Genomic DNA, 13,443 nt, shown 5'->3' on the forward strand with positions numbered 1-13,443 from the left:
TTTAATAAACAGGGATGCTATGTTCACAAAAGGGAATTTGGAGTCACCAAGGCATGCAGAGCCCGAATAGCAAAACCTCCTCATAATCAGCCTTCACCAATCAAGGACTTCCCATATCTCTTATGACTGCAATTCCAGAATTCTTTATCTTGGCTGTGCTGCCCAGGAATTCTGGGACCTGTAGCCCCAAATATATCTGGAAGCACCAAGCTGGTATAAGGATATTTGGAACAATGCTGGTGATATTTATCACAACAGACTGCATTGCAGTTTTTATAATTAATTCCATACACTCATCTTTATTACAATATTTTGTAATAAGCCACTAAAATAAAAATATATTAACAGTTAACATTTACTTGAAGTCAGGAAATATACATGTTTACATTAGCATACAGTTTACAGCATTGGTGCATTGTCACAGTAACCTTACAAGCCTCTTATTGTCCTTATTAGACATGGTTACATTCATGCCAGTGAAATAATGTTTACTTGATTAAAAATGTTCCTGTTTCATAGCCAAGAAAAATCCAGTACACTCATTCAGCATATAGCAAAACACTTAAATAGTAATCAATGTCTCTATTTTTTTCTAATCATCATGCTTTTTGAAAGACTTCAAAATGCATGCTTTCAGCAGCAGAATAAAGGTATAAATTTGTTACTACTGATTGATCTATAAAATACAATTTTAACAATCTTAATACCATTATTTGGCTTTGTTGCATCTGTTTAACTACTGTAAATGTTTTCTGTAGTTTTTTAAAACCCATCTTCTAATATTTAGTAATTTCTCTGTTCAGCAAACTCTAGATTCTTAGATATTAAAAGGGCAACAAAAACATAACAAAGGGATTCATTGTTTTGTGCATCTTAACATGTAATACACTCACTGCTGTGTCACATCAATATAATTAATTTATCTATTGCTCCAGAATGCACCCTGGATTATACCAGAATTCAAGTATGATAGCGAAAAAAGTTGTAGGTTGGTATTCTACATACATGTAAATGTTACACCTATTGCAAAAAAAATCAAATACAGATTTTACTATCCACAATGCAATCATTTCATCCTAATACTTCGTTTTAAATTGTGCTTGATTCTGGGTGATTTCATAGAAATTTGCTTGAAATATTCTTAAAAACAAAAACTGAAATGTTTCCCTGCCTTTTTCAACTTCTCAGTTTAATCTTTTTCTGATTATTTCCTATCCAAGACTATCCCTGTTAAATTTTTCCAAGATTAGCCTAGGTTAATTGAAATATGGTCATTTTGCAACAATAGTTATGAAGAACAGGACATACATGTTCAAAGTTGTATGCCTGATCTACAAACTTAATTATGCTTTAAATGTTCAAGATGCATATTTATGTCTCAGGAATTATTCCAAAGGCTTTACTGGATGAGGCACATTACTAGGTGATTATTTTACCATCAGTTTATAAATATAAGACTAACAGAATTTGAATGGGAGGGAACTGTTTTATATTTCCATTTTTTATTTTTTCCTCTTTTCTTGCTTGCTGAGGGATGCTTATAATACTGAACAATTTCAGTTCTTAAGCTAGTTTTTCCAAACAGTTGCTACATGCCATAAAGCATGTTCAACAATGAATAAAAAAGTATTATCCTTGCTGAGTTCTTTTCTATTTCATATATTATTGGGGGGGAGGGATGAAATAACATAAAGATATAGCTAATACTTCACTTATTCAACTACACATTGAAGTAATTCCAGTGTAAGACAGTATATAAAAATAAAAGCTATGGTTGAGAAAAAACATTTATTAATATTCACATTCAAGGATGCCATCAACAATAAAGTAACAAAACTAATCTATTTCCAAAACAGCTATTACTGGAGAAGCCACCAATATTTACCCAATGGACCTTTTCAGTAGGGATTTCCAGAAAAGAGAATAAGACAAGTTCCTAACATCCATATTATGTTACTGTTCCAGGGCTATAACCCGATTACTTAATACTAATTCCAACAGCCATGAGATGTTTTGTACCTACATATAAAAATACAAGAATATATGCTAATATTCACTATTCCCAACTCTAGTTTTCATTTGTTTGTTTATGAAAACAATTTGACATTGTAAGGAAGCAAAGCCTTGTAAAAAATCCATATAAGAATTGTCATAAAAATATAGCTTCCCTTCTAAAATGCTCCATAGTTCTTTGGGATACCAGTGGCTTCCAATCAAGTGATGTAGACAAAAGGGGGGAAATCCATAAAAATATCACATCTCAAATATTGACTTATACATAGAATTCACCTTCAGTGGAATCTCATTTAATAAGCTATCAATCTGATTTACAAAGTATCTAAAGACAAAAACATGTTTAATTATTTACATTGTACATATTTTTAAAAAATTACAGTGCTATTGGATAAAAGAATGTTTAATTTAAAAAATTAAATTTAAATTTAAAATTTAAAAAAATTCAAGCCTAAGGACAACTCCATATTAGTGGCCCCTTTATACTATGAAGAAGAAAATGTGCAGATTAGTTCCTTTTTCTTCTTGATTATTTCATCCATCCAATATTTTGTAAAGGTATTTTTGAGAGCTACAATATTTTCATTAGATCATTAAGTTACCAGTGTAAAGTAACCTGTATTAGTAATGATCATGGACTGTATAAATATACTTGCTTGAAGAACAAAGTCTAGACAAAAAGAAGCTGTTAGAAAAACCTATTTAAATAATTAAAATGTGGCTTGTTCACTGTGTCTAATTAGAAGTAGAGAAAGCCAGACATTCCACAATCACAGCAACATGGTTGGATTTGAGGATTAAACAAATTAGTAAGGATGAAAAGGATGCAATTGGCAAAACCCTTTTCTTCATTGGCGTGGCTCTCTTTTCATCGTAGCCAAGAGGATGGAACCCACTGAGGTTCTGTATCAAGTTTGTTAATTAAACGAAGTAATTCTTGATATGCTTTGTCAATATCAGAATTCACAATCGCTGTATCGAAGTAATGGCCATTATTTTGCTCCATTTCTCTGGTTTTCTCTATGATTTCTCTTAGTTCTTCTGGCTGAAATTGAAATGGAAAAAATATCCTATATCAGTAATATTTATCTTGCTTTATAAAAAAACAGAACTCAGCTGCATAAGAGAAAGGAATATACAAGACAGACAAATGTTAGGATAAAAACTACTGATTTTCTTTTTAATCCAAATCATTTCTTACAAGTTTTAACAAACAGTGGAAGTTTGTGAGGGGGAGTCCAAAGAAGTCTATCTTTGTTTTCTCCTTGCTTTTATTAAATTTACCTCTCTTAACCTAGTAGTCACTATACAAATTTAGAAGTCACTATACAAATTTAGGCTAATTTTAGGAACTAGGGGAAATTATTTTGTTAACCATGAGATCATTAACAGAAAAGGGAAATCAATTAAGTTAGAACCAAACTAGTTGCACTAGTAGATTAGAACATAACCATATAATTTCACTAGTAGGTTACAACATAACTATATAATTTCCCTCTTTAAACATTACTAATGTGACAAGGGCACTCAGCCATAAGGAAGTAAATTGGGATGTTACTGGAAAATATAACAAGGCTGAAAACATATAATGATATACATTACAATGGTAGAGTTTTCCAAAAATTTAAACAACACAGTTGAAAACATTAGTATTACCTTTGGATTTTTGCCTTCTTTGGTCAGCAATGCACGAAGCCGTTCTTGTGAAGGAGGTGCAATGAAGATAATATATGGTTTCAAGTCTGAATTGCGTAAACTCTTCAATGACTAATGTAAAAATCAAATTTGTGCTATTAACATCCATACCAAACAAAATGAAACTATCAAAGATTAGTCATAACATGATACAAATTGGAAACAGGTACTGGATTTGGGCAACTGAATTCAGGACTAGTCTTCTTAATATTAGCGTATTCTATTCTATTTTATTCTATTCTATTCTATACTAAATATTGGAACAGGGTTTATTGTGAGTTGGACTAAGGAGAAATTTCCTAAGGGTGAGACCAATCAAATTCACCACGCCCACCCAGTCACATGACCACCCACTCAGTCATTAGGGCAGAGAACCGGTTGTTAAATTATTTGAATTCCACCTGTGGTTCAACTATTAGCATCACTGCCACATAAATTGATCCTTAATACAACTTAGCCTTAAATATGCAGCTAATATACAGCTAATGTTTAAATTTCTTAAAAAGCAGAAAGCATTTCATGGTTATCAATCATTGCAGTACAATAACATTTAATCAAAAATATTCTGAAGCTGAGTGCCAGTTTGGTCTAAAGCTTAAGGCACCAGCTTAGAAAGAGTATGAATTTGTCCTGCCTTAACCATGAAAGCTGGCTGGGTGAACTTGGGCCAGTCACTCCCTCTCAGCCCAACCCCCTCACAGGGTTGTTGTGTGGAAAATAGGAGAAAGAAAGTGTGCTGGATAGGTTCTCCACCTTGAACTATTTGTAAAAATAGCCAGGACATAAACAAACAAACAAAATTTAAAACTTTAGAGTCCAAAACCTATGTCATTACCTGTGTATGAAGATTTAAGAGACATATCTTTCCAGAATTGATCACCTGCCGGACAGAGTCTATGCTGGTACCATACAGATTCTTCTCAAATTCACCATGCTCAATAAACTTTCCTGCTGTAATATCCGTTTCAAACACTTGCCGTGATACAAAATGATAATCCCTGGCAGCTACTTCATTGTCCCTCCTATTTCGTGTTGTATCTAAAAAAGATCAGTAAGCGGACTTAATAAATCTTGAGTAAGAATGTACATAAATAGTATTATAATATATCAGTTTTCAAGTCTTTATGAAAAAGAGCTGCAAAAACTATTTTTCAGTCGAGCGTCCTTGAGCTAAATTAAGAACTTTTAGTTTTATATCCAAAAGACTACAATTATTTAAATGGGTTCAAAAATTGTTACATGTTGTAACATATGACATATATCCAGTTATATATAACACACTTCCAAACACACAGCTGAATTAAGAACACTGCTGAGCACAGGATGCAGAGAATGTCACATGCAATTGAAATTATTGAAACAAACATTCTTTAAAAATGAAAAATAACTAAATTGGCAATGTGAAGTTTTTGTGAATGAGATTGACAAATTTCTCTTTATGACTTCATGTTTATTAATCACATATATAATAACAAATACACAACTAAGTAAGATTAGACTAAAGCATCTTCCCTCAATATCACTATATGTCAAGTGCACTAAGCTAGAAAATGACATGTTAAGAAATAGAACAGAGAGATGCCCATAATTTCAACTTACGAGGAACTGCAGAAGCAAATCGGTCAGCTTCATTATTCATTAATCTTTGCCACAGTTCATTTTGACCACAGTTCTGGGGACCAATCAGGACAATAGGTCGTTTCCTATTTGCTGGCTGGTGATAAAGTGACATTTCTTCATAAGTCAAAATCTCCTCGTTGTCATAATCTTCAAAAACAAAAACCCAGAATAAATGTACAAATTTTAAAAGCTTATTCTATTGTAAAAAAATAATTCTTGTAGCACTGACAGGTTGAGAAATATACATTCTATTTTGCAAATATCAGAACTGTTTGGATTTTAACAATAATTTGAAGTTTTCTCTCATTTCTTTTGCTGCTACTCAGCTATTTTTTACAATTATAAAATGATAGATGATAAAGAGAAAATGATAGGTAGACAGATATCCTATGTGCAATAATATGCATAGTGCCTTCCTAGTCAATTGACCAAGAAAGCAGTATGCATATTATAACAGGATGCTTATATAGCTAACCCAATGCAACATTTGTGTTATACATGCAATAAATGTTTGTGCATGTATTGTGAAGTGTTATACTACAAGTTGCTAATGTTGATACTAAATTACAATGTGCACGTAATTCAAAATGCTATTTATTAGTAGTTATTAATAAACTGTGTTGTGTGGCTTCAATATAGACATACACATATATACACATGCATGATATAGACCGACAAGGTTGAGATTTAAATTAATAATAAAAGTACTCTGAGATGCATTTAATAGATTAAGAAAATTATTCACTCACATGATGATCCAAAATATTAGATGTGGAATTGTGATGACATGCTTTTTGGCATCTTTCTTCATTACATGAAGTATCAAAACAGAAGGTCTATTTCCCATCCAAATTTTTGATCCAGATTAAAAAAAATACTCATACATGTAGTCTTCAATTTATAACCATTTGTTTAATGACCATTGGAAGTTATGACATTGATAAAAGTAACTTATGACCAGCCCTCACACTTATGACCACCACAGCATCCTCATAGTCATGTGATCCAATTCAGGCACCTGACAACTGGCGTGTATTTTTTATGGTTGCAGCAACTCAGGGTCGCATGATTGCCATTTGCAACTTTCTTAGGAAGCTTCTGACAAGCAAATCCAATGGAGGAAGCTGTATTTGCTTAACAACCAGGGAAAAAGATCACACAATCAGGCATGACTCACTTAAGGACTGCACTGCTAAGTGATGGAACTTCACTTGGAGTTCCATGGAACAGTCCCAATTCTAGTCGTAAGTTGAGGATACCTGTATCCCTGAAGATTAGAATCATTTCTGAACTGCTATGGAGACACTGAACCCTCAAATAAGAGTTACGATTTGGTGGTAATCATGAATGTGTACAAAAACCAAACAAAACGGACAAGAGACAAGAGAACATATATAAAAGATATATCTCAAATATTTTAAATGGTTCTGTATGACTAATTTATTTTTAAAGCAAGCAGGTGAGCTATCATAACTATTGTATATTTTGGTAAACCAAAAAAAAAAGGAGAAAGGAAAGTTTCTCAACTTATAACTATTCATTTAGCAACCATTCAAAGTTACAAAGGCACTGAAAAAAAATGATGTACAGCCAATCCTTGCACTTACAACCACTGCAGCATCCCCACGGTCACATCATCAAAATTTGGGCACTTGGCAACTGGCACTCATTCACTGTATAACAGTTCAGCATCCTGAGGTCATGGTTGACCATTTTTGACCTTCCTAGCCGATTTCGGACAAGCAAAGTCAGTGGTGGAAGCCAGATTTGATTAACGATCACATGATTCACTTAATAACTGAAGTGATTTACTTAACAACTGTAGAACAAAAAAGTCCTAAAACTGGGTGCGATTTACTTAACAGCCACTTTGCTTAGCAACAAAAATTTTGGCCCCAATTTGTGGCTGCGAGTTGAGGTCTACCATATCCTATTAACGCTTCATTCATCTAGAAAAAAAGTATTTTGAAGTCAGTTAAAACTCTTTTCTTACCATCATTTTTGTTGGCATTGTACAAAACTTTCTTCCGTTTCTTTTTGTTCTTTTTTGCACACCAAAGTTTTCCTAAAAGCAATCAAACAACCGTCAGTTACTCAACTCAGTCTTTGTAGCTGTTTTTCTAAACAATGCTTGTGAAGAAAAATTGCATATAAGAACTTCACTTAAGAAAGACCATGCTAAAGTTGATATATGGACTTCCAACTCCCAGAATCCCCAGGGCAGACTCCTGGAAAGTTGAAGTCCACACACTTTAAAGTTGCCAAATTTGAAAAACATTGAGGTAGATGTTAAAAGAAAGGGGATACTTAAACCCGATCACCCCTCTTAAGACAAATCAATTGCCCAGATGATAAATCCATCTATCCGCTGCAACTATTAAGTTGAAATACATTAAGCTTGCCAATAGAAGTTTTTTTGAAGTTTTCCACTTACCTGATTTTTCTGGCTCTTTGTCCTCTTCTATAGTTTGCTTCATTGCTTCTCTTTGCTGCTGAAAACTTTTTCCTTCATGAAAGAAAATATGTATGAGAATTAACACTGAAAAAAACATAACTTTCTTATAAAAAATATGTTATTTTGAGAGCATTTCAAAAGAATAAAACTGCCATTGTTCTAAGCATATATCTTTCATAAAATTGTACGAAGAATATTCTTCACACCTTGTGAGCAATTTTCTTTTATCTATTTGGCTAGTCAAGACAATGGCATAAAATGGATTCAGGTACAAATTAATTCTAAAACCACTTCTTATTATGGGATTGGCTCATCCCACTTCCTCTGACAGAAGGGGCTTGCTATGGATCCAGTTTGCTGATGGGGTCCAGAAGAGCCTATTGTGGAACATTGTGCCTTGCAAGATGAGATCTGTCCCCACCCTTTCAGCCTTCCGAAAAGGCCTGAAGAACTGGCTCAGCCAATTAGTCAGGGGTCCTGTGGGGGCATCCCTCACTGGAGATACGAGATTGATTGAGAAGATCATACCTCCAGCCTGTTTATATATTGGTTCCTTTTTAACTCAGATTTTGTTAACTTTTAATGATGTTTTTAATGTTTTAATATTTTATATCAGTTTTATGATGTTGTAAGCCACCTACAGTCATTCAACAATAAGATGGGCAGCATATAGATTTAATAAATAGATGCTACTCTATTAATTTATGTTATGCAATTTTATTGCATTTTATGTCTACTTGTTTGTTTTGATGATGGTGATGATGATGATGATATTTATTTAGTTGTGTCTGACTCTTGGCGATTCTTTGGGCCAGGTCTTTCAACATCTTCCGATCTTGCACTACTTTGGGTTTTTTCTATGCTCTGGCTGGTGTCAGCTTTCATGCTGTCCAGCCACTGAGTTCTTTGGTGGCCTAGCTAACTCTTCCAACCTTAATTGCTTTTTCTACTTATTTATTAATCACAGGTTAATCTATTTTCACTGTAGTGTTCTCTCATCTAAAGGACTGATAAAAAGGGCTGTGATACTTTGCTAGTCATTAATATGGTACAATACTAAAATGCTCTCATTCTTGTGAAAAAGTATATTTTTAGCAATTTAAATAATACATTCCCAAACTAATGTTTATTAATAGGTCCATTCTACCTTGCTGTATCTTAAGGAAACAGTAGGATTCCTGCATTATGAACATGAATAAATTTAAATTTATTATTTGCTATATATAGTAGGAGACATTTCAGTTGCAAGTCTTTGCCCTGCAGTGAATATTCCCTTTGTAACTTCAATACATTTTATACATATTTTATTTAAGACCAATAGCACTTACACATATTTTCTTCTAATTTCAATATTACTGATTACATTTCAAATATACATGAAAAACTAGTTTTAAAACATGATACTACTGTTGAAGATAAAACAATAAAATGAGCACATAACCAAACATTAAGTTTAATTATTAAAAACTTAGGGGAACACCAGGTATTCACATGAATTGTCTGCTTTTCTTAACATTAAGTACCTGGAATGAGGCCTGCCAAAGGCTGATTTTCTTCATCTCCATCTCGATAAGCCTGCCACCAATTTGGATCTTCCTGGCTGATCACATGGAGTATATCTCCTTTTTGAAAAGACAGCCCTAACTCTCTGCAAGGGACATAAGGGTCATCAGAAGGATCGTAGTCAAAGTGAGCCTTCACATGAATCTAGGACACAAAAATATACAAACACAAAAATGGATAGGCAATTCTAATGATTAACCTTACTTCAAAAACAGATTAAAACTCCTAATGGACACAACATCTGATGAGTTCAATAGATTCCTGGAATTCCCAAGGAACGTGGAACGTCTTCTGTTAGGTTCCTTGCTGAATACTGGAATATAGAGACGACTAGGCCGCTTAACAGGATAGGCCCTGACTAGGGACTCCCTGTCCACTACTCCCATGCAGTTCTTTGATTTATTGAAAAGCATTGTGCAGTGAAGTAGGCAAAGAGACAGCTGGAACGATGCTCAAGAAATGAATGTAACCTGACATTGGTAGGAGCCCAGGTTCAAACCTATGCTGTAGTGATAAGGGCATGGACAGCTGGGCAGCTAATGGATTCTTCTGGGGAAGGATAGTCTGGCAGATAGTCAGTGTAAGTTGCTACTGTCTGGATGAGAATTTCATAGATAAAATTATTTGCTTGTGTTCCCAATTAGACGATGGATAAGCAGAGCTATAGAAATGTTAGAAATAACATACTATTATCTGGGATGCTTTTGGACTCAAAGATCCCCCAAAGTGAACAGAGTCCTCTGCAATCTTAGCCTTGCCACTTGTGAACTGGATCTGTCCCCCATCTGATGAATTAAAGCAGTAAGGCATGAGACTGGAAGTTGGATCTCACCTGTGATTAAGTGGGAGCTATCAGAAATCCTTAAAGAGGTATTTATTCGCCCACTTCTCAAGAAACCAGGCTTCAATCTAACAAAACTGAACAATTTCTACCCTTTTACATTCTTTTTTTGGGAGGAGGAAGGGACTGGGAACATAGTGGGGCCAATACACAGGGGCTCTGGAGGATATGGACTAACTAAGACCTCTGGCATTCTGGCTTCAGACCTGAGCAAGGGTTGGAAAGTGCACTTGTTATTCTCACAAATGGCAGTTCTTGGATAGAGGCGGTTTGACTATCCTGGTGTTTTAGATTTTATAGGATGCACTATTAGTAAATTTATTCATGTTAAGAAACAAGAAGGCTGCCAGCCCAGGAGGATTTTCTCTTCTCTGTTACTAGTCTTTGTACTTCTCCCAATGCTTCTCATGGGGAAGGGGCAAAGGATACTAAGGAAGCCACTAAAATGTGGATGTCCCAAAGGTGCTTTTTCAATCAGACTTTTTCTTTGAAGACGTTTCGCTTCTTATCCAAGAAGCTTCTTCAGCTACCCTGTTTTCCTGAAAATAAGCCCTCCCTGGATAATAAGCACAATCAGGCTTTTGAGTGCATGTGCTAAAATAAGCCGTCCCCCAAAAATAAGCCCCCTCCAAAAATATTGCAATACAGCAGCAGCCACGAGGTCACCATGCTCGCCGCCTCCTGCACCTCAAAAATAATAAGACCTCCCCGAAAATAAGGCCAAGCGCTTATTTCGGGGGTCAAAATAAAATAAGACTCTGTCTCATTTTCAGGGAAACATGGTAAGATGTGGACATAACAATCCAGAAACCCTTTATCATCCTCTCCTATTTATTTTCTCCTGCCTGTTAGAAAAGAAACTCACTCTTCAAATTACTGCTCCAGACACTTGTAGAATTATACAAGACTTGGAGTCTTTTTAAATTACATTTCTTTTTCTTCTCAAAAAGCCTGAATACTTCTTTTAAATAATAAATAGGGGCAGGACTCTAAGTAAAATTCAAAATGTGAATTTTAGATTGCTATAACCAAGCATCAAGGAATTGCTTAGTTTTTGAAATGTCAAGTGACTCTGAATAACATGTCCTTAGATTTTAATGTTTGGTTTTAATTTACTTTTGTTTTAACATATATGTATAGATACATTTTATCACTGTAAGCTGTTTGGAGTTCCCCTATGGTAAGATGGATGGCCAATAAGTTTTATAAACAAACAAATATAAATAAAGAGAATGTTTTTTTTAAAAAAACCCTGCGTATAAACGTCAACTCTGAACCTCTGTTATGTGAAGTTCACATGTCACATACCACTGTCTCCTTAGTAGGTGGGGGCTTGTTCTGCTGGCTTGGAATCAGCACAAACGTCAGAGTGCCATGCATATCTGCCTGTGAAGAAAAGCATCAGTGAATTGTAATTTAAATTAATCTTAGGTTTCTTGGTAAATTATTGTTTTTGCCCAACTGTCTTCTTTCTGTATGATGATCCTACATTTCACAACTCCATTTGGACGTATTCTGATATAAAGTGTTGCATTATTATTCTTTTAAAAATCGGCCAATGTATCAGACCTAACATCACAAGCATTTTAGCAATGAGAATGGTACCATTATTGAGGTTACACTTCGGAGACAGAGTATCCCCGGTTTTTATTTATGAATTAGCTTTTTGTCAATATTCCAATATATTTTAATCTGATGGATTCTGACACTATCGATATTCTGCTATTGTTTTTATTTCTTTATGCCAAAGAACTTTTAGAAGAGTTTTTCAAATAAAGAGTGGGATATGATTTATTATTTATTTGTGTTTATTTATTTATAATCACTCTTTATTTTTTTATAAATAATTCAAGGCAGTAAACATAAGTAATGCACCTTCCTCCTCCTATTTTCCCCACTACAACTTCACTGCACCAGTGAGATGCATGGCACAAGAATTTTTAATTAATTAATAAACTCTGTAAGATGAGCTGAGCTGAGCGAAAGGGACTGGGCCAAGATCACCCAGATGACATTGTATTCAAGGTAGGTAACTTGTTTTAAATGATTAGGCATGCATATGTATTAGGCTGTATCTCATCCATATCTTAATGTACTGTTAATCTGGATGTTTTCTGGGTTAATATTTGTTTATTGGGTTCAAACCAATTAAATTTATTTGTAATTGTTGTGTTGTGTTTTCTACTGTTCCTTACTAGCAATATAATAATCATCCTTTCTTTGTGCAACATACAGATATTAAGCCATTCTCATTATATCTCAAGATATACATGGACATTTTTGTTGACAAAATGTATTTAAACCAGAAATAGTTACAACACAGAGATTAAACATTCCAGAAATATAAACTTAGAAGCTTACGCATGCCATTAAAGAGTCGATGGAGCTTCAAGAACTGATTCTTTGAAACTGTTGCCATTTGTAATTGGCATGCTAAGGATAACATCAGAAGTTTTTCTTTGCCCCACCCTTTTTTCCTAACTGTATTGCCTGAACAAGTCCCTGCAGTTTTCTTGGCAAGATTTTTCATAAGTGGTTTGCCATTACCTCCTTTCTAGGGCTGAGAGAAAGTGTCTGGCCCAAGGTCACCCAACTGGCTTCTTGCCCAAGGCAGGACTAAAACTCATGGTCTCCTGATTTCTGGCCCGATGCCTTAACCATTATACCAAACCATTATATCAAATAAGTGACATAACATACCAGCAAGTCAAAAACCTCATTAACATCTTTTCCACGAATTTCAGTTCCATTGATTTCCAAAACTTCATCACCTTCATGTAAGAGCCCACTCTTTTCAGCAGCACCCCCCTTCACTATTCGACTAATGATGACGGAATCCATTTCATTTCGCACTGTGGCACCCTATGTAATAGAAAGTGAACATTTGAGATGATAATGAGAAATATCTTATTATTAAAATTAAAAAGTTTGATTTGAAACCCCCACTCAGGCACCTTAAGATCAATCTGTCAGTCTATTCCAGTGTTTCTCTACCATGGTAAATTTAAGATGTCTAGACTTCTACTCTACATGCTGGGGCTGGGAAACTTTGAGAATGGAAGTCCAGACATCTTCAAATTGGTCTGATCTATTCCACAGAGTAACACAGAAGACAGAAAATCTACAAGAGAACCATGCATATTTTTGTTTGTGAATGGTATTCTGCAGTCTTTCAGGAGTAGGATAAAAATAGAATGAAAAGAAAGAAAACCAGAAAATACAGTTTCTAGGTAATGTTTAGTTTCTATTATTAGCA

At 34.5% G+C, this 13,443-nt stretch overlaps 1 protein-coding gene across 1 annotated transcript in view; it reads right to left on the reverse strand.

Moving 5' to 3' along the window:
- Positions 1-1,769: 1,769 nt before the first annotated feature.
- The window catches only part of PALS1 (protein associated with LIN7 1, MAGUK p55 family member), a 53,810-nt gene continuing 42,136 nt past the window's right edge, over positions 1,770-13,443 (reverse strand). Inside the window, exons 6-14 of the mRNA XM_081937724.1 lie at positions 12,888-13,049; positions 11,496-11,573; positions 9,307-9,490; positions 7,763-7,834; positions 7,322-7,393; positions 5,308-5,475; positions 4,544-4,746; positions 3,670-3,780; positions 1,770-3,058 (exon numbers count right to left, since the gene is read on the reverse strand). Of these exons, the coding sequence (XP_081793850.1) occupies positions 2,882-3,058; positions 3,670-3,780; positions 4,544-4,746; positions 5,308-5,475; positions 7,322-7,393; positions 7,763-7,834; positions 9,307-9,490; positions 11,496-11,573; positions 12,888-13,049 (1,227 nt within the window). The 3' untranslated portion in view covers positions 1,770-2,881. The remainder of the gene's footprint in view (positions 3,059-3,669; positions 3,781-4,543; positions 4,747-5,307; positions 5,476-7,321; positions 7,394-7,762; positions 7,835-9,306; positions 9,491-11,495; positions 11,574-12,887; positions 13,050-13,443) is intronic.

This window comes from Natrix helvetica, assembly GCF_964273705.1.
Source record: "Natrix helvetica genome assembly, chromosome: 1".
Taxonomy (NCBI): Eukaryota; Metazoa; Chordata; class Lepidosauria; order Squamata; family Natricidae; genus Natrix; species Natrix helvetica.